Genomic DNA, 21,247 nt, shown 5'->3' with positions numbered 1-21,247 from the left:
CCAAAAGTGCTTAACCTCGATCAGCTAGCTATTCAGAGGTATAATGGGTGTGTGCTTAAGAATGATCTTGATTGAGACATGATCTACCCACACAGGACTCGACAAAGAATGACAGCAGCTCTCTCCCTTTGGAGCCTTTACTACATTGCGGCATATCTTGTTCTTCAAGGAATCACAAACCTGTCCTAACCTGTTTAAAATAAGCATCCTTTGGAAATATTTAGTGGGGAAAGATGAAGGTCTGACTGCTAAGGGTCTCTAGCTTCAGTTCAGACTTGGCAGCAGTCCAATGACATTTCTGATCTCCAAGTAATCAGTCACTGGGAAAATGGCACCCTGGTGAGTCCCAAGGTGATTAGTTACTGCTTGACATGTCTCATCAGTTTGAATTCTGGATAGCTAATCTGGACCAGGGATCTGGAAAAACCATTCATCTAAATTACTCCAATCCACAGGTAGATTCTGATTATCCCACTCCTCTCCCCTTGATCCATCTTCTGTTTCCATAGCAGTTAAAACCCCAGGAAAATGAAAGCATCTGGCCCAGGCTCAGGTAAAGTCCCTTGGGTAAACAAGTCTGCTCGATGGCCACAAAATGGGGAAGAAGACTGTAAGGCACAGCAGTGTGATCTTCAGTAAGATGGATGAAGAAGGCCCCAATGCTGGAGTGGTGACAAAAGTAATTGTGATGAGAAGAGAAGGAGGAAAAACAAAAAAAGATAATGTGGAAAGAAATGAAATTAGAATGGAAACATTTAGAAGGCTGTGACAGAAAAGGAAAGCAAAGAATAAAAGGAAAAAGAATGAAAGGGCAAGACAAAAGAGGAAGATATGTAGAGAAGGAAAAGAAAAAAAAAAAAACACCCAGAAAATGACAAAGAGCTGAGGGGCTAGAGAAGGAAATGAGGAAAAACATCAAACACGAGACAGGGGGAGACCTGTGAGAGGGAGGGCACAGTGCTTCTTGACATAAGGCAAAGCAGGTCTACCTGAGATGATAAATGTCCTGCAGATTCTAAAGGCATAGACCACCCTGGCATCCAATAGCTCTGGGGACTCAACATTAATCAGTGATGAACGGCGTGCACCATTGTCTTAGAAAGTTAAACATCTGCCCATGTGGATGGCCCCTCCTTCAGATGAATCCCAGAGCTACATCCCATCATTAATAATCTCACACACAGCCAAAGCCTCCTCCCAGATTTTAGGCCAGTCCACACTTAAAGTCATTTCAAATCAAGACACTGTCAGAGACAAGAGTGGCTCTCTGATCCCTTTGCTCACAGTGGTAGCATCAGAGATGGTGGCATGATACAGCTCCCAGGAATTCAGACTAAACATACAGAAAATCTCATGCTTTCTCTGAGGACCTTTATCAGGAAAAATTGTCAATGTCTAAAAGAGGGAATTTGAAATTTGGGGCCATTCAAAGCCTGAAATTAATTCTTTGAAATGTCCAAGTGTAATGGACACTGTGATACATTGCCACCTTAAGGGATAGAAGATGTCTGCTCCAGAGGGTGAACATGCTGCTGGTGGACAGCCCTTGGCTGCAACTTTATGAGGATTGTCTCAGATGAAGAGAGATGCCTCAAAGTCATAGCCTTTCTGGGGACAGCCCAATTTCAGTGACCAACTTCCATGTTGGTATAAAAGGCCAGCCCCTTCATTTCAATAGAAAATATTTCTGAAAAGTCACTCTAGCTTCTTAACTCCCATTAAGGTTAGCTAAGATATTCCCCTGGCCTGCATTGCAACTCAACTTCTCCAACTGCCCAACCCTTCTTCCTTCCCTTCCATAGGGGTTGATTCCCAGAGCATCTTTAATAAACTTCTTGCATGCCAAAGGGTTGGCTTTTAGGAGATCTAACTTGTAACATCAAGCAAACAGGTCCCACTACGATTCCTTTAAAATCCTTAAACCTTTACTACTCAGCTGTACACATACTTTAATACATACATGCATATTTATATACACACATCTACATTATACATGCATACACACACACACATTAACCAGAAATAAGCAATGAAATTAAGGATCTTTATTCATGTCTCTAGTCAAATGTCACCTTTTTAAAGGCCTTCCCCTACCAAAACTCTTGCTCCTCTGTCAGTGTACAGTGGCCTATTTTCTCATTCTTATCACCACCTTATATTGTATATTCATTTCTTTTTTCATGAGAATTTTGACCTTATGACAGCAGGAACTTGTATGTTTTGGTTTATTTCTATATCTCCAGGGCTTAGAAGTGTGCCTAGACTATTGCAAGCACTCAATAGATACTGAAGAACAAATAAAAAAATTTTAATATACCTTGAATAAAAGCTAGCTTAATGATAAATAGCACCTACCTTAAATTCTAAAGGTTTAATATTCAATCCATGAAAGCATAAAATAACACTTAGTCTGGTCTATACAACATTTAGATATTTAGACAAAGTAAATGTTGCAATTTAGTTATCTAGGATTAATCAGAGTAAAACAATAATAAAACTATAAAACAACTAATGGGCTAGAGACCAGATATTTGGCATTGTTAAAGAAACACAGATTCGGAAAGTTTCCTTTCAGGAATATGGCCATTCGAAGCTCTCATTCATCACTGTGTCTTTGTATTTTCTATCTCTTAAAACAACCAGCTGAACATCACCAGAAAAGCTAATTGTCCCAACATCAAATACGGCCAGTGAAGATCTCCCAAACTATCTTACCACCATTTCACCTACAAACAACTGGCTTTTTGTTCCCAGAGTTGGAGAGATCCTCTAGGATGACTGCTAAAATCTTAGAGGAGATGCTTGTCTTTCAGAGAATACTAAAGTTCTCTCTGCAGAATCCTGAGTACATTGTTATCAAACTACCAAAAATGTAGAACCCTTTGAACAAAGTCACCAGTGCCATAACCAGCAATTCTCCCAGTTCCTCTCATAACACAATATACCAAACTGCTCTCTTACCTTTGGGGGAGATGTGTCTCCAGGTAACCGTAGGCTCTGGTCTACCCGTTGCTATGCAGGTGAGGCTGATATTGTTCCCTTCATTAATGGAGATATCTGAAGAAATCTCTACAATTTTGGGAGATACTGTGGAGACAAAACAGGTAGAAGGAAAATAAAAATCCTATTGAAACATTTCTTTGTTGTTTTAAAATGGTAGTTGGCAGAATAGCCCAGGGGCTGAAATTTATGGGCTATAGGATGAGAAATTAGAGGAATTATCTTAAACATAAAAGAAATATCTTATCTTGAATTTAGCTTCTATTTCATACTATTAAACGCGAAGTCAGGGAGTTCAAATGGGGTTGGATTTGACTGTAATACTGCAATCACTATTCTCCTAGCCTCTACCCTCTTCCTGTGCGCATTGTCACCCCCACCCCCTCCAACACATGCCCACAAGTCATTCTCCACACTGCATTCCGTTGTCTTCATGCAATGTGATTCTGATTATATCACATCTCTGCCTAAACACCTGCAATTGTTCCCTGTTGCCTACCTGATAGTAACTACACACTTTGTCCTGCCATAGCAGGTTGTTCAGAATCAAGCATCAACCTGTGTTTGCACTGATACACCCAGTGTTTCCACCTCAGCTTATCCCCTTGTTATCCCCAACACATCATGTCCTTCCTGGGCATCAAGCACTTTGGATCTATATTGTTCCTTATGTCCTTTCTAGAACAGTCTCAGTCACCCTTTAAGGTCTAAACCAAATGCCACTTTGTTACAGCTTTTCCTACCGCTACTCCTCTCTGCCTTCCTGCATAACTCTAATTGCCACTGTTTCTCAACTGTGTTCCCAGAAGACATCACAAAGTCCAGACGGTGAGTCATAAGGAATATTAGTTAGCTAGAACATGCTTGGTCCCTCTCTCTGTCCCCTAAATCAATCCCCCCAAGGAGGGAAGTGGTTCATTTTAATTGGTAAATTAAGAGACAGGACTCCACATTTGTCCAGTCTTTTGTTTTGGAGCCAAGATTTCCTCAGGAAGTTCTGTTGAGCTCCTCTTCATGCTCATGTCAGAGGGGCATTGTCCCACAAGCACAGGTATATCCCGCATCACAGCCAGCAGTTTCTTGTGTGTACCTATCTCATTTTGGGGTTCAGAATTAGAAGCTAATTGTTGGGGCACATCCAAGTTTAATTCTCCAGTATCATCTTTAAAATTTATGGATGGAATATTCGGTTCATATAGGATTATTCGTTTGTCTTGTCTACTAATTGGTTTATAAAGTACACATGCCATTTATTAGGTCCCCCAAACTCCAATTCTTGGCATTTATTGCACTACATTATGGTTATTTGCTTAACATCTCTCACTCACTAGACCATGAGCTTTTTGATGGCCTGGGCCATGACTTACTTATATTTGTTTCTATAGTAAAATCTCAACAAATGTTTAAAAGATGGAATTATAATGGTTGTTCAAGGGAGCCACCTTCTCAACATGCTATATATGTTTGTAACAATCTCAGAATTGTATCACTGACACATCAGTTCTACTGATACTGGTTTTGACTCATTAATTCTTTGTAAATTGAGTTGCCCCTCCATTCAGCTCTTTTAGGTTTCTTCATGTTAGTTTCTTTCCTTGATTTGAACCAGAACTCCTTGGAGCTGCCATGTTGTGCAGTTCCAGGGCATATCACCCACCCAGTACGTGATGCCATCTGGCCTGCAGGAGATCCTAGGGAAGCTGAACACCAACCTCATTCCCTGTTCCAAAGCAACTGTCACATGGAAATCAGGTTGGTTGGGAGTTTCACTGCTCATTTCTTCTATTAATCAATCACTCCTAATTGTATTGGATTTCCTCCTTCACACACACATAAAAATGTATCATGCAGATATCTTCCCCTAGCCTTTGTTCCTTTCCCTCCTTCTCCTTAAAACTGTCTTCTACTCCTTTCTCACACTCCACACAACTGAGAACACTCATTAATAAGCATGCATGCACTTTGTTTCCTTATCCTCATTCCCTTGATGCTGATTTTGATCACTTACACTTTCTTCTCCAACTATTGGGATTGTTCAAGGCCTGGTTGTGTTACCACCCATTCCATAAGGTCCTCCAGGTCATCTCCAAAAGGATATGACCTTTCCTTTCTGACTCATCTGAATACATTATTGAACAAGAGCCTTATTCGTTAAAAAAAAAAAAAAATCCTGCTGTCCTAAATAGGATGTCTTCCATAAAGCAAGCACCGATGTATCATTTTTAGATTTAAATGCACACCAAGCTTTGCACAGAGAGGTAATGTGTGTGTCTGTGTGTGTGTGCATGTGCACACATTGGCCACGTATCTGCACTCTCACGGGTATTTAGTAGTAAAAAACAATGGAGAATCAATGTGAGGGTTGAGGAGTGACTGTTGGCTCTACAATCTAGGAATTCTAAGACAAAACATTGCAATTTATGGCTACATAATTTTAAACTCTAGATTGAATCTTCCAGAACAGAAAGATAATTGATAAGTTAATGACTGAATACCTGATTTGCTGAATGAAGAATCCACATTTTTAAACTCTCTTAGTTCTAAAATCACTTAAACTTGATGTATTTTATTCACAGATTTTTAACTGGACCATTTAATTCTTGAACCATCACTTTTCCCAAACCCATACATTTTCCTGGCCCCAGCTTCTGCCACCCTTGGCACCCACACAGCCTTGCTTGCTTTCTGGAGGACAGGCTGCCTGCAGAATGACTGTGCTGGCCTTGCAGGCATTGCTTCAACTGTATAGGTAAGTAATTTATTGATCTGTAAAGCACTTTGAGATGCTCTGCAAGGGATTATGTCACGCCAACGCCATGCAATAAAATAAAAAATGATGGACTTTGTGAACACAGGGTGATTTAAGGTTTGTAGTTGGAAGTGTGCTTAAAGTACATTTTAAGTGGAAATCAGGTCGGGTAATGAATTACTCTTGCTTTGGAAGGGCTTACTGGGAGTTCATATTCCTGGCTTCTTACATGATAGCTAATCTGCTAATCATACACTAGAGAACAATGGACAGTCCCCAAGCAGAATAGAAGATGGTCTGGGCCAAACTTGTCAGTACAGTAAGTATATTAAATGATACAATCACATTTCATGCTTGGAAGAATCATCTAGAATTGTCTTCTTTCAGTTACATTTGGAAAGTACCCAACTCATGAAGTCAAGTTGGTTGTCCATTCAATCTTGCCTAAGAGTATAACTCAAAGGTAGAAAATCGTCCCTGAGTAAGTTTGAAAGGCAAACCATTCATAGCATAGAGCTGAGGTGGTTTGACCAGAGGCGCAATCCCAACTATGAGAATTAAAGTGGCATAGTGCCTAAGATGCTGAGGAATTAGAAGTATCATTTTCTGGTTGGCAACCTTTAGCATATTGTTGGTATTTAAAATTAAATTGCATTTATAAAGATACACAGTGGTTTTAGCTAATTTACATTCATGAAGAGGTTATGGGCAACTTAGAATGGGTTACTTATATTTTTATATTTTTCCATGTATACATTCTACATCTTACTTCTTTTCATCATGCAGGCTGTTAGAAACATACTGGGATTGCTTTGTTTGTTTTTGTTCATTCCATCACTCACTCCTTCATTCATCTACTCCTTCATTCATTCACCAATATTCACTGATCACTTCCATATAGCAGCACTGTGCTTAGCACTAAGAACATAACATTAAAATGGACACAGTGCTTGTCTCCAAGAGGTTCACAGTCTAGCGACCTAAAAACAGGTACAGAAGCATATCCCTTTAATGTATTGTGACACAGAAGGGTAAATAAATTGTTAAGGTAATACAAAGGTAATACAAAGAAGAAATATCTAAGCCTAGAGATGAATGCCATGGAAGGCTTCTTCAGTATGTGACATCTAAGCTAAGCACTAGACGAAAAGTAAAAGTTAATTCTGGGGAGAAGAGGAGGAAGGAAAAGCTAGGAAAAGGAGACATTTAAAAAAACAAAACAAAACACAGGCATAATAATTAATAGAAGAATAGTTGCTAATGGAGGCTGGGCCAAAAGTCATTTAGCAAACATTTAGTGAACACCTATAATATATACAGCTGCGTGTTAGGTATATCAATGGCATGTAGAAATATATAATTTTTTGGTTCTCCATGGACTTATGATTTGTTTGGAGAAACAGTACATATAAGTATCCCAGAAAGCTGAATAACAAAGCAAAATTTGTCACAGAATTGTATGTGATTAAATGAAGGGTACAGCAATCAAATTCTGTTAGTAAGAGGGAGGATCATAGGGAGTAGGAGTGTTAGGATGGCTTCACCTCAAACAGAGATTTTTATTTTGGATATCAACAAATGAGAAACAGTCACAAAGGCAAAAAATGTGAAGCTGCTTCAAGTGGGGCAGAATTACACAGAAAGGAAGATAAAAATCCATGATGTGTATCAAGATATGAAGTCAATACTACAGGAGACAACAGGGAGTGGTGATTGAGATCCTGGCTCTACTATCCTGGTTCAAACTGGGTAACCTTGGCCAAGTTATTTCACTTCTCTGTGCCTTACTTCATCTATGCAATAGAGCTGACAATTGCACGTAGCTCAGAGGGTTCTTTTGAGAATTTAAAGAGTGCATTAATAAAATGCATTCAGAGAAGCTCCTAGAAATGTGAAGGGCTCAATTAAATGGGCTTTCATTGTGTGTGCTTGACAAACACGTGGATATAGTTTCAACATAGGTGGACAGTCAATGAATTTTAACCAACTCAATGAAGAACGGGATACATGATCAATTAGGTAAACTAAAGCCAGATTATGGAACAGCCTGAATGGCTAGTTTGTGGATTTTAACTCTATTCTACAGATAATGGCAAGAATTTGAATTTTTTTTAAAGGAAATTTCACGTATTTTTAAATGTACTTTAAGTAAAATGGTCTGATAACAATGTGTCAGACTGAGTAGAAAAGACAGAAATTGGAGTCAGAGAAAATCAATCTATATGAGTGATATTATAAGGAGGGAAAGAAAAGGATGGATTTGAAAGCAATCCCAAGGAAATTGTGCTAGAACTTGATGATTGCCTGAATGTAGGAACTAGGAATACGGAGTCAAATATGAACACCATTGTGTTCAAGGGCAGCTGGATGACTGAGCTAGCAGATCTCTGAATATTATAAGAATTATTCTTGAGAGAACATTCATTTGATTACTTTGATCTGTCTTGGACATGCTGATGGTGAGATGAAAGGGGCATGCAGACAGGCAGAACTATTCTGTTAGCAATTACAGTTGTATAAGCAAAGGTCTAAGGTGAAGTCAGATCTGCTAAGAGTTCATGGTTCCTTAAAAAAAAGGCCATCAGCTTGTTTCACATGCATGTGATGGTCTAAACCTAGCAAACACATATATATGAAAATAGGGAGACCAAGAATTGGTAAGTTATGTTTGGGGAGAAAGGAAGAAGCCTGATCAGCCACACTGTGGATACAGTTCCACATTTAATACATTATGTTAAGGTTTAATCTGGCTCTTATTGAATTTTAATTCAAATATGTAAATAATTAAATAACATAATTATTAAAACAGTATTCTAGGGAACTTCCTACTCTTAGTTTAGCTTCCACTGCCCAGGTGTTACGTTTTAATAATTATGTCATTAATAAATAGCAATTTGCTGTTTTTAGCACACAGTAGATATCCTATTAAATCCAAATTAAGATGCTTTATTAAGCACTGCATGGTCCTGTGGGGCTGAGAATGCACATAAACTGTTTGGACCAGGTTACTCTGCACAGCGCATGCAGATCTATGCATCCCAGATGGCTTCCTTTGCTGCCAGCAGCACTTCTCCTGCTTCCTCTCTGTAGTGAACATCTGAGATGTCTATGGCAACTCAGTACAGTTTCTACAGCAAGGGCTACATCACTGCTATGGCCTTGGGACCTTCGTCTTTACAGAATTACAAGGACTGATCTGAAGTACCCTTAACTTTCCTGATTTTCAGACCCCACACAGAGCCTATATCAATAGCCTGGTGCATGAATGTTCAATCTGGATTAAAAACTCTTAAAGACACAACTAAGCAGATGTTCCTTTGTGGACTAATCTATCTTTTCACACCGGCCACTGTGAACCAAGGCAAAGTCTAATGCAGAGTTAGTTGTAAAGATATAGATTCAGGCTAATGCAAATTATGCTTGATCCAGGACCTCCCTTCTTTCATTCAGACTGAACAGAGATGAGTCCGTCATAAAGCATGAAGACAGACTCCTTCCTTGGCTCCAAAGACCCTTTACGAACCAGATCCTGCCTCCTTTTCTACATTTATCCCATGTCATTCTCCTTTTCTCCTTTCTCTGGCCTTCTTTCCTCCTGGAACAGCTCAAGCCATTCTTTGAATCAAGTCCTTTCTTCTGATCTTTCTCCCTGTTCTTCACCTGGCTGGCTCTGTCTTATTCTTTAAATCTCAGCTCCTTTAAGAAGCCTTCCTTGATTACTTGTTCAAAAGTAGAACTGCCCACACTAGACTGTTGTACAATTATCTGCTCTCCCAAACAAAAGGTGCCATTGATTGTCTTATTAATTGTTGTGTTCAGCACATACCATAATGTCTAGAACAGTTTATGTTCAACAAATTTATTTTTTACTAAATGAAAGTATTTTCACAAGGCTGTATGGGAATGCAAATAAATTAACATGAATGAACCTGCTCAAAACTTTTAAATATCCCCCAAATACTCTTAGTACCTATAATAATATTGGTAGTTATTATTTGTTAAATACCTGCTGCGTAACAGGCATTTTGCATATATTATCTTTATTTAACTCCTGCATTAATCCCACAAGTAGATATTATTTGTAAAGTAACTAATTGTCTAGGTTTACCTGGAACGAAGAGATTTCCCAGAACATGGGACTTTCAGTGCTGAAACAAAAAGAAGTTTTAGGCAATTGAGGAAGTGTTGGTCACCTTAATTATTTCCTTTCCTGCATTTTACAAAGAAGATACTTATATTCAGAGGGGTCAAGAAACTTGTTCAAGGACATTTGATTAAAAATCGCAGTGTTACAGAGTATTTTTTAATGAGGAATTATATGGGTTAGAAAAATAAATGCACGTAGAATCACAGATGCATACATAAATAAACAGAAACTGAACGTACACATACATGCAGCCACACATTATACATCTCTGTTGTGCATAGACATTTGACAAGGCACTTGATTCCACTGATTGATTTAATCTCACAAGAATCTTATGAGGCAGTACTATTATTATTCCTATTGACAGATAAAGAAACTAAGGCTTAGTGAAATTTTAGTGATTTGCTCAAGGTCACCCAGATAATAAGTGTCAAAGGTGGGACCTGAATGTAAATTATGTATGATCCCAAATGTACTTTCTTCACACAGAGAGTTGAGTCCACAGAATGCAGATTCCCCGCACAGTGTTCTTTGGGTCTTGCTGATTCATCCAGCCACATGCAGTTAGTTCTTCCTCCAGCATCCTTTCTTAATTCTCCATGTGAACATCTGTATGCCCATAGTACAGTTAGGAAAGGGAGCCCTCCTTCTTTATTGCATATGGTGTTATTCTCCATCAGAAGAATGGGTGGGAGGTTTCATCAATATATACTTTTGGACCTTCCCACATTTGTATAAATATCTCTTCCTCCTCCCCACTCCATCACCAGCACTTCCTACTCATCATCCTCCAGTTCATCTTCCTCTCAGTATGCATGGAAGCAGAGAACTGGAGCTTTCCAGCAAAGCATCCATCCAAGGCAGCTCTATAGCTGTTGCTTTGTGCGACCAGGTGCTCCTAACTGTCTTTAAACCAGAGAAATAATTAAACCCACTGATGAGTCCACTGAGCAAGGTATTTATTTGGTTTATTTTGACTATGAAGATTAGTCAATCAGTTCTTCTTTCCTTCTGTTCTTCCTTTTTTCCTTCCTTCTTTTCTTCCTTCCATCTTTCCTTCTTTCTAAAAGAAATATTTGTATGATAAAATGCATATTCCAGTATTGTTGGATTTGTGGGATCTCTTATGATTAAAAGAACCCTAAGCTTTGCATCAGCAGACCAGGTATTAAACCCAGACCCAACAACTAGTAGCTGTATAAACTCATGTTAATCATTTTACTTTGATTATTTTAATTATATTAGTACCTATCTTGCCTCTTAAAAGGGATGCTCCATGGATCAGACAAAATGGTGAGAAGTCATTTTAAACATAATGATCTATTCAATTAAGATTTATCAATGTTACTAAGAATTGGATACCTCTAGAGGCCAACATGAGGAGAAATACAGACATCAGGTGCTTGCGGGGGAGTGCTTTCGTTTGGAGGCTGAGGTGGACACCCCCCACCAAAAAAAAACAGATGCTAACCAGTACTTCAGATGTGTTCTGAGATAAACAGAACCTATATGTGAGGGCAAAGGATGCAGCTCAGGATGGGGCTGTACAACAGGGCCCTACTTCCTTGCCAGCAATATGCTTGCTGTCTCTGCTTCCCAGAAGGGACAAGTCAGATTACAGACATTCAGAATCCCAAATTGGAGTCTGAACATGCAGAGGGTTCCTCGGTGACACAGCCTCAAGAAGACTGTTATTTCTTTTACCAGAACCCTTTTGTCATTTCTTACATCTCATTCTTTCTCTCTCTCCATATTAAAACCATTCATGTTTGCCGGAAAATCATGAAGCCCTGGGAGAAAAGCTAGTGATTTATTTGGGATTAGTCATAAACCACTGGTTCTGAAGTTTGGAATGTGTTCCTTTCAGGATGAGCTGAAATGTGGAAGGGAGTTTTTATGAGCTCTGTTCCCTGACCCAGTTTAGTCATTCCTGATAGAGACATAGGAAAATGAAAAAAACACCAGGCACTCCTCACTCCATGCTTTCCTGCTTCTGGGCATATTGGTGTCAACTGAATTTCACAGCAACCAACTTGTAACCATAAGTGCTTCATAATATTTGGCAACATCCAATAAATTGCTAAGATCTATCTCTTCATCAATTGTTTAATGTGGGAACATAGGGGAATTGTAGCTAATCATGATATGGATCTGACATCCAAACAGGACTGGTTATTTTCCAGGTTTTAGTATTTGGCACAGAGAAGGACAACAAGAAATGGGAAAGGAAGTACCACTGAACACCTGTGTCTTACACTTTGCCTGGGGCTTAACATTTGCTGCTTTCCTCTTAAATCCTCACAGTGATTCATAGGTGTTATCCCCATTGTTCAGTAAAGACACTGATACTCAGAGAGGTTAAGCAACTAACAACCCAAGGTCATCATACAGGAAGTCGGACAATAGCAGATTCTTTGATAAGGTGTTCTTAAAAAAATCACCTAAACTTTAGACTTGAGACTCTCGAAAATTAAAATAATGTTACCACAAAGGGCATCAATTAATAACCTGATTTGCCTATATAATTTCATGAGAAGAGAGAGAGAGAGAGAGAGACAGAGACAGAGACAGAGACAGACAGAGACAGACAGAGACAGAGAGACAGAGACAGAGACAAACCCAGGACAAAATTACTTTCTTATTACTATTCCTGGAGGAAGAAAACTAGTATTTGTTGAGCATTTAATAAATACTAGGTACTTCCTATATATTTTCCCATTTAATCCAGAATATTGAGGCTTTAAATAGCTAATAATATGCTCAAGCTACTAAACTAGAAAATGGCAGATTTCAGACCCAGCCTTTTCCTACAGGGTTTTTGAGATCACATGAAATATGTAGGTATAATTGAAAGCACTTAGTGAAATGCTAATCACTCTACAATGAATGCCATTGTGATTGAGATAATGCAGAGTTCAATCAATTAGTGGTAAACAGCGTAATTATCTGTTGTAAAAACCAACCTGGAATTGCTGACCAGGACTTCTTTACAGCGTACCTGTAACATCTTTTCGCATGCATGGTTTCTTCACATCCATCTCACAGATAGGGGTGGAAAGAAGTTTTGATCTCCCCTGTTTCCAATTTCTCCTCACTAGGAATTGTCTATTCCTGTTGCTCCCAGAAGCCAAAGACTTGGCCTATCCTTTGAGGTTTGGCCACAAGGCCTCTTTAAGCAGTTTCCTTTGCTCCTTAGCATCTTTCATTTTACTTTGTCTCTCTCTTCTCAAAGCCAAGACTGTAGCTGATGTCCATGAAACTCAAGTGACTATTTAAGAAAAGCTATGCAACTGCATCTCTTACTTTTATCATATCCTATACCCCATCAGTTACCCCTCTTCGCCAGAAAAACTTTTTTGCTCAAGTTCCAAAAGATCTTCAGAGAAATGAGACACAGACCTTATCTGGTTCAATTCCAGGCACCCTAGGCAGCGTAGGCCTTAGCTGGAGGGACCCTTTAGATACATTTCAGTTTTAGGACCTGTAGTTCCTGTAGTACCATTTCATGTTCAACAGAGGTTGTTTCTCTTCAAATTCAGGAAGAGCTTGGCTAACTCTTCCCCTTTAGATGTTTTTGCTTCTGCTCAGAAACCTACCTGAGAGGAATTGTCTTTTTACAATAATCAGTGCCTTCACTGACCCCAGGATGAAGTTTATGCTTCTCCATCTTGAGACAGTACAAGTAAACTGTGTGTGTGTGTGTGTGTGTGTGTGTGTGTGTGTGTGTGTGTGACCATAACCTCTTGATCTCCTGGCAATAATTCTCTATGATATTGTCCTTTTTCCCTTAAGACCTGCCTGAGTGGGCAGGTACCCCTCATTCCCCTCTGCCAGACTGCCTTGCTCAGGTCAGACAGAGGCAGCCAGGCAGAAGCCTGCATCTCTGGGCTGTCAATCTTCTGGCTGCCAATAGAGCCAAGCTCACTTACATTTTCAGCTGCCTCAATAGTGTCATTGGCACTTTAATTCCTAATTGCCTAAAAGCACTAGTAGTTATACACTCAAACACAAGCTATAAAACCATAGGCAGTGGGGAATTGTGCTGACTGCAGTGGGAAGGATATGGTGAAGTCGTCCGCACCCCACCCCGACTGCGGTATGGTACAAATCCTTTCACAGACTCTTTCTCTGCAAGACTGAGTTCAGAGAAAGGTAGACGCCCTGAGGGGAATCTCTGCCTCTCCCACCAGAGCACCAATGTTGCTTATGCTAAAAAGCTTGAAAACTTGAGTTATACCCACACTCCCTGTACCATCTTCTTTGGGAATAACTTAGGCGAGTTGGAAGAAACATCTCATTATCTGGCCTTGAATCCTAAAGCCCAGGAAGCAGCCCCACTGCTGTCCAAAGTAACTTGTCTGTTGGTTTTAAACTGACTTTTTTTTTTTTTTGTCCTGAGGCCTTATTGCCACTAAATCTCTCATAAAGTTTAAGGTCTACAACAGATCAAGGTGAAACCTCTTCCTCTCTAGCATGAGGGGTGGAGAGGCAGCTGGTCGGTTTTAAGCTACTAATTCTCAGCCAGAGCAGCACTTAATCTCCTGTGAAATGTCACAGTGCTGGAGCCAGTGAGGGAGTGCGGTTGGGGAAAGAAAAAGTTTCGACACGACTTCTTGTTAATACAAAGCTTGTCAAACACATCACCTAGAAATACCGAATGTCTTTATTAGATTCTTTTCTCTCCCCCTGAGATTGGAGGGATGCAACCAGTTGCTTCTCGGTGGAGATGTCATCATCCAGAAACTAATTAAAGGCTACACAGGAAGCTGGGTCTCTCACACTCAGGAGAACAAAATGCATTAGCAACCGAAGTAAAAAAAAATTACAAGTGAACTTTATATCAAAAAGGGCAAGTTGGGAATTTGACAATAACTCTCCCTCATCAGCTCCCAGCAGGCGGAAGTGGGCCCATCAGGATGTCAATGAATCTTGACAGAAGGCCATCTGCTCCCCAGCATCAGTCAGGAATGGGTTTCTCCTTTCCTGGTACAGAGCAGCAGAAAGCACCTGACTGCTTACTATGGGAAATGCAATTTTATGGTCTTTATGCCAGCATTTGCTCTTACCCATAGGAGCTGCAAGAGATGTGTACCTCTGCACAACATTCATTTATTTTTGCACTTCAGGGAGCCTGGCCTCCCTGTCCAAAATATGTCCAATCACAGAGAGGCACATAGACACAGATATTGTACTTCATGCCTGACAAAATATCACAACTGAAGTCCCTTGACATCTTCTACCATGGAATAAACCTCCTCCATATGAATTAGGTGAACAACTCTATTCCACTGTGCTTTGCAATCTCCACAATTCTCTACATGTGACTTTTTTTCCCCTTTCCTGGATTCCTCCCCGTGATGTTTTATGTTGCATTACTCAGAGTTGTTCACAGAATAAAATTAAAGAACCAAACTTTGCCATTCAAGGCCCTCTATCATTTAGAACATATCCTATAGCCATGCCGACTATGACTGCTCCGGCATGATATTCTCTGTCACTTTCCTTACTCCATGCCTTTGTTTATGATGTTTCTGCCTTTTACCAGACTCTTGCTTCTTAGTGCCATTCGTATGAAACACTGCTCATCATTTAGATCTTAGAAAAATACATCTCTTCCCCACTAGGCCATTTATGACCACTGCTTCTCTGGCACCTGCACAGTTGTAATTATCTCTCCCTCCTTGTACTCTGCTGATACCTTAGCACAAGTTCCACATATTATTTAGGGCTGCAATTTTCTCTCCTCTACTAGTTTGTGAAGACTTTGAGGTCTGCCAGCATGTCCTCACCTTTGTGCCACATATAGTACCCAGCACTGTTCCTTCCATGGTACAGACTCTTAATGTGTATTGGGTGAATGACCGATCATGAATTAGTGAATTAATTAAAAGCTCAAAAGTTTGCTGGCTCCCATCACTCAGGGAATAAAGTATAAAGTCTTTGGTTTGAGACAGAAAGCCAACCCTCCTCTCCCATTTACCTTCCTACTCTTCTTTCTAATTATTCTTGACCAACCATTATAATTTATCTCTGTCTGCATTAATTAACATGCATTGAAGGCCATCTAGAAATCTCCCAAATATCACTGCAGCTAAAAGCTCAGGCTGTAGAGACAATTAGACTCAGGCTCCAATCCTGGACCTACTCTCTATAGCCACGTATTCTTTAAACAGTTAGCTTCTCAGTGTCCTCACTTGCAAAGTGGTATTATAATAATACCTAACAGGGTAGTTATGACAAGTGATTGAGACAATTCATATAAAATACTTAGCACACGTTAAGTGGTCAAAAATAGAAACATATATACACAAATATGCATGCTCATAATCCAACTACAATGGCTTTCCTCAATCTCTGTGTAAACAAGTCTAAATTGCTATATGTTACTAAATCTATTGGTCAAATTTCTTTGTTATTATTAATCTTGCAGCAGCACTTGATCAGATCTATACTTCCTTCTCTGGCTTGGCAATATCACACTCGTATTTACCTCTTACATTACTGGCCATTCCTCCTCAGTGTCAGACTCTAAATGTGAGCATTTTCTACTGCTGTATCATTGGCTTCTTCTCTAATGGACTGCTATCTCATGTTGTCCATGGCTTTAACTACCATCAGATGCTCACGGTTTCCAAACACATGCCTTTAGCCCTCACCTCTCCCCTTCGCTCTCAAATGTCAAATTCTGGGTTCAACACTTTTTAGCTATGTGGACATGGACTTTATTTTCTTCCTCTGTAAAAAATGTGATCTAATAATTACACTTCCTATTCTGGGTATTCGGTGAGTCCATACACATAAAAAGCTTAGAACAATCCTGAGCATATAGTGTGTGCTCAATAAAGGATAGTTATTCGGCCTACTTGTCATCTTTATTTAATTGTTCAATAGACAAATTCACTTACTATGTCCCGAACAGAGTTCTGGACTCTTCACCTCCCCATCCTAATTACCTCATCCTAGTTAATGAAACCATCATCTACCTAACTGCTCAGGACAAAGGCATAAGAATCATCCGTAATGTCTCTCTTCCCCTGTATTTCCGCATCCAGCTATTAAGTCCCATTGGCTTTAATCCCTAAAATAACTTGATATCATTCTCTTCCCTCTGACTACCCATGTCCAACATCTTTCCTGATTTTCTTGTTTCTACTGCTTACATAGATAGTTTATTCTCTACATTATAGCTGGAGTAATTAAAAGCAACGACATAAATCAGATAAAATCATTCTCTGCCTAAAAAACTTCTTTGGCATCTTATTGTACTTAGAATGAAATTCAAAGTTCATGCCTGTGTCTCTAAGAGTTGGCATAGCTGGCCCTTGAGGAATTCTCATTTTATTGTGGACTGCTTTGCCCAGAATTGACTTAATTCCAGTCCCCTGACCTGCAATCTATTCCTTAAAGGTACCAAGCTGGTTCCTCCCTGAAGCCTTTGCAGTTTCTGTTCCCTCTCTTGAAATGTCCTTTCCCAGGTAGCCATATGGTTAGATGTTTATCATTAGTTCTCATTTCAGTTGTCACCTACTTTGCATCCTTCCTGAACATGCAATCTAGAATAGCTCCCTGCCGCATCCCATTGCTCTGCTTTAGTTTTTTTTGTTGTTGTTTTTTGGGTTTTTTTTTCTTTTTTTTTTTGGTATAGAACATATCCAATCCCTCAAATTCTAATTTATCTGTTTAGTGTTTGTCTTCTATCTGTTCACATTAGAATGCAAACTTCAGGAGAAAAGAACTATGTTTTTATCTCCCTACTCTACCTCTGTTACCTAGAATAGTACCCAGCACACAGTAAGTACTCAATAAATATTTGTTGAATATAAAAACTCCCCTGGTCAGAATTAATTTATCCTTTCTTTGTCCTTTTGTACTCCTTTGTTCCAACTACTCTCATACGATATATCATCTTCTATTGTAGTAACTGTTGGTATATGTGCCTAGCATCCTCACTAGAATGTAAGACTCATAAAGGAAAGATCGATAATGTTTTTATCTCTTTTCTGTGCTTCACCTTTACACTCTTCAGCATGGAGCATTGTTCCTTGCAAATAGTGGGGGCACAACCAATGATCGTTTATTTGTATGTTCGAAGTGAATCATACACATTATACTATCTTTCCTATGGCTCCATGTTATTAAAAGATACATTTCTGGTAAAAGTTTTCATGGCCTAACTATTGAAACTAGGATGATTAAACTGACTGCCACACACACCCCAAAGCCACATAGGTGTTTTGTGTACACACACACACACACACACACACACACACACACACACACACACATGCACCTAGTGTGAATCAAAGGGCAGGGCAACTATAGTTCCTATTTCAAAATTTGCTGCTTGTCATGAAGTCAGAGAAAGTGTAAACATGCCTTTGAGAAGTCCAAGTTCAGTTTCTTCCTCTAAGGCACTAGGACATCAAAGAAAACAATGGCTACAAGCTACTCTTCTTTTACTGAGAAGGTTGTGTTGAGAAACACAGAAAAGCTAAACAAAAAACCTGTCACTGGGCAATAAATTAAAAATAGGTCTGTGCCACTGAAGATAAATCAGTAACTTTAATACTCCTCCTCTGAGCTGGGCATCTTCAAGGAACATAGAACAGGTGTCTCCAAGCTGAAGTATTGGTTAAAAAGCTGTCCTTTAAATTACATTTGGGCTATTTCTTTTCTGGCTGGCTGTATTTTTTGTGAACTATCTAGAGGCTTAAAAAGACACACAGAAAAATAAATCTCAGTTCCATTAAGCACACACTATGGTCTTGCATATTTGTTCTTATCTTTGGCCTCTCTTCCTTTCCATTGTTCCCCACTGTCCCAACCTCCCCAATGCCATCCAACATCACACCAGAAAATGTTTATGATTATTCCAGACATGAATACTAATCTAATTCTCTGTAATTGCTATTCATCATCATGCAGGCTTCTTTTTTATTAAACTCTAGTGCTCATACCCTACATCTCCTATAACTCCAGATATAAACTCATATATGCTTACTTCTAGAATTAAAATGGTTGACAAAGGAGTCTACTCCCATCTATACTGTCAATCAGAGAACCAGGGTCAGCAGAAATAGCCAAGGATACAATGCTCTGGGTGTAGATTAGATTAGCACAAGTTAATGCACTGCCTTCATTTGAAATCAGGCACAAGCCCCTGCTGAGATGAATCAATATTTAATAATTGCGAGATATAGTTATGCGTACGTGAAGGGGTCTCCTTTCCACCCTCATGGGGAACTGTTCGCAACAACATTGCACATACAGCATCTCATAATGTCTGGTGCTAGCTCCTCTGGCAATTCCTATTTTTATCACCAGTACCATCCACTTCTAAAATGCATAACAAATATAATAAGCTAAGCCCCAGAAGATATCTGCCTAGACCAAGTGGTTAGGGACCAGCATGAGTTCATAATGGCAAGCAATAGAATTCTTCTTATTGGAGATGTGGACTAGGGAAGGGTACTCTGGAGTCTGGGAGGAAAAGGAACAGCTTCGTTTCTGAAAGCATTTATCAGTATAGAATTTGAAAGCAGACCTTCAGGTTCTATGAGCATGGCATTGAGGGAGAAAAGACACAGACTTCTGCCCCTCTCAGCTCTTCTGGTTCTCCAACTGTGTAACCCTGTGTCAGTCATTTTTTGTTGTGCTTCAACTTTCTCAGCTATAATAGGAAGGATTTGGACTAACTAGAGTTTCTCAACCTTGGTGCCACTGACACTGTGTCATGTGGGGACTGTCCTGTGCATTGTAGGATGTTTAGCAGCATCTCTGGTCTTTACCTACTAGATGCCAGCAAAATTTCATTCCCCCTACCCCAAGAGTTTGGACAAACAAAAAGGTCTCCAGACAAACGTCCCTTGGTAAATTACCACCATATTTCTCGCTATCGCACAGAACCTCCCAGGCTAGTGAATCTTTGGAATGTTTTTTGTTGTTGTTTGTTTGTTTTTTCTCTGACTCTGTCTCTTTTACTCTCTTTGGAAATCTTCTTATAGAAATGTTAGACAGAGGCACAAATTTCAATTGTTTGGAATCTTCTCCTCCACATCACTCTCCTTCCAGTTGCCTAGTCAGGGTTCACTTTTAAAGCAGAGACAAACTTTGTCTGCCATCAACCACACTTCTCAGCCTTTGAAATATGGCAGTGCTATCTATATGCATCGTCATATTCCTCAGCACACTCCCCCATCAGATGATTCTCAGTCCCAGCTGTTCCAGAGACAGAGGCCATGTACACAACTGCTCTTAACAACTGCTCTCCAATGCCTGGAGATACCCAGAAGTTCCTCCCCTTTTTGCACTTTATCGTGTCTGCTCAGCTCAATCTCACTGCCCCCTTTTGCAGGTTACCAGCAATGCAGGGTAGCAGCTGCTGAATGGCTCATTACCCAGGGCAAATCCGTCAGAGAGAAGCCTCAGCCTGAGCGCTGTAATGAATCCTTCAATTGGCCAGGAATGAATGCATTAATCTGGGGCTATTAGAGTCTTTTATCTGGCTGCCTAAAATATACTGCCTTTCTGAAGCATATGCGCAGGCATTTCACCCTAAAGGGAAATGTGGGAGGGGCGCACTGTATTAGCACTAACTAAAACAGAACAGCTAAGAAAAATATGAAGTGGGGTGGGGTAGGGGGTGCAGAGAAGCCAGATATGATATTGCTGAACACACTTCTGGACTTTTCATCGTGGTTTTTTTGTCTTTTATCTGGCTGCCTAAAATATACTGCCTTTCTGAAGCATATGCGCAGGCATTTCACCCTAAAGGGAAATGTGGGAGGGGCGCACTGTATTAGCACTAACTAAAACAGAACAGCTAAGAAAAATATGAAGTGGGGTGGGGTAGGGGGTGCAGAGAAGCCAGATATGATATTGCTGAACACACTTCTGGACTTTTCATCGTGGTTTTTTTTTTTCTTTTTTTTTTTTTCAGGGTATTTTCTTTTTTTTTTTTTTTTTTTTTTTTTGCAGTGTCTTTGACAGTCATAAGTTGTAACTTTGTAAAAGTCTAATTTACTAGTATCTTCTTTTATAGCTTTTGTTTTTTGTGTCCTAAGAAATTATCTATTACCTTCAGGTAGATTGGGTTTAAATCTGTCATTTTGCTCTTTGTTTTCTATTTATTCTAAATCTTTTTTCTGTTTCTTTACCTTTCTTTTGGGGCTTATTTTTTAGAATTTTATTTCAACTATTGGTTTATGAATTACTTCTCTTCGTATTAATTATTAATGATTGCTCAAAGAATTACAGTATGGCCTTTTATCCAATCTGTATTCAAGTAACATACCATCTCTTATATAAGACTCTTACAACATAATGCTTGCACATATTCTCTCTTGTCTTTT

The 21,247-nt window shown here is 39.5% G+C and overlaps 1 protein-coding gene across 3 annotated transcripts in view; it reads right to left on the bottom strand.

Moving 5' to 3' along the window:
* Positions 1-21,247, bottom strand: part of NTM (neurotrimin) — a 390,145-nt gene that overhangs the window by 114,399 nt on the left and 254,499 nt on the right. For all 3 annotated transcript variants that reach the window (XM_025039581.1, XM_006905790.3, XM_025039582.1), the window contains exon 3: positions 2,962-3,087. In XM_025039581.1, coding sequence (XP_024895349.1) covers positions 2,962-3,087 — 126 coding nt within the window. The remainder of the gene's footprint in view (positions 1-2,961; positions 3,088-21,247) is intronic.

Source organism: Pteropus alecto, unplaced genomic scaffold, assembly GCF_000325575.1.
Source record: "Pteropus alecto unplaced genomic scaffold, ASM32557v1 scaffold210, whole genome shotgun sequence".
In the NCBI taxonomy this organism is placed as follows: domain Eukaryota; kingdom Metazoa; phylum Chordata; class Mammalia; order Chiroptera; family Pteropodidae; genus Pteropus; species Pteropus alecto.
Note: the sequence above shows the minus strand (reverse complement) of the source record. Positions and strands in the feature narration are given on the sequence as shown.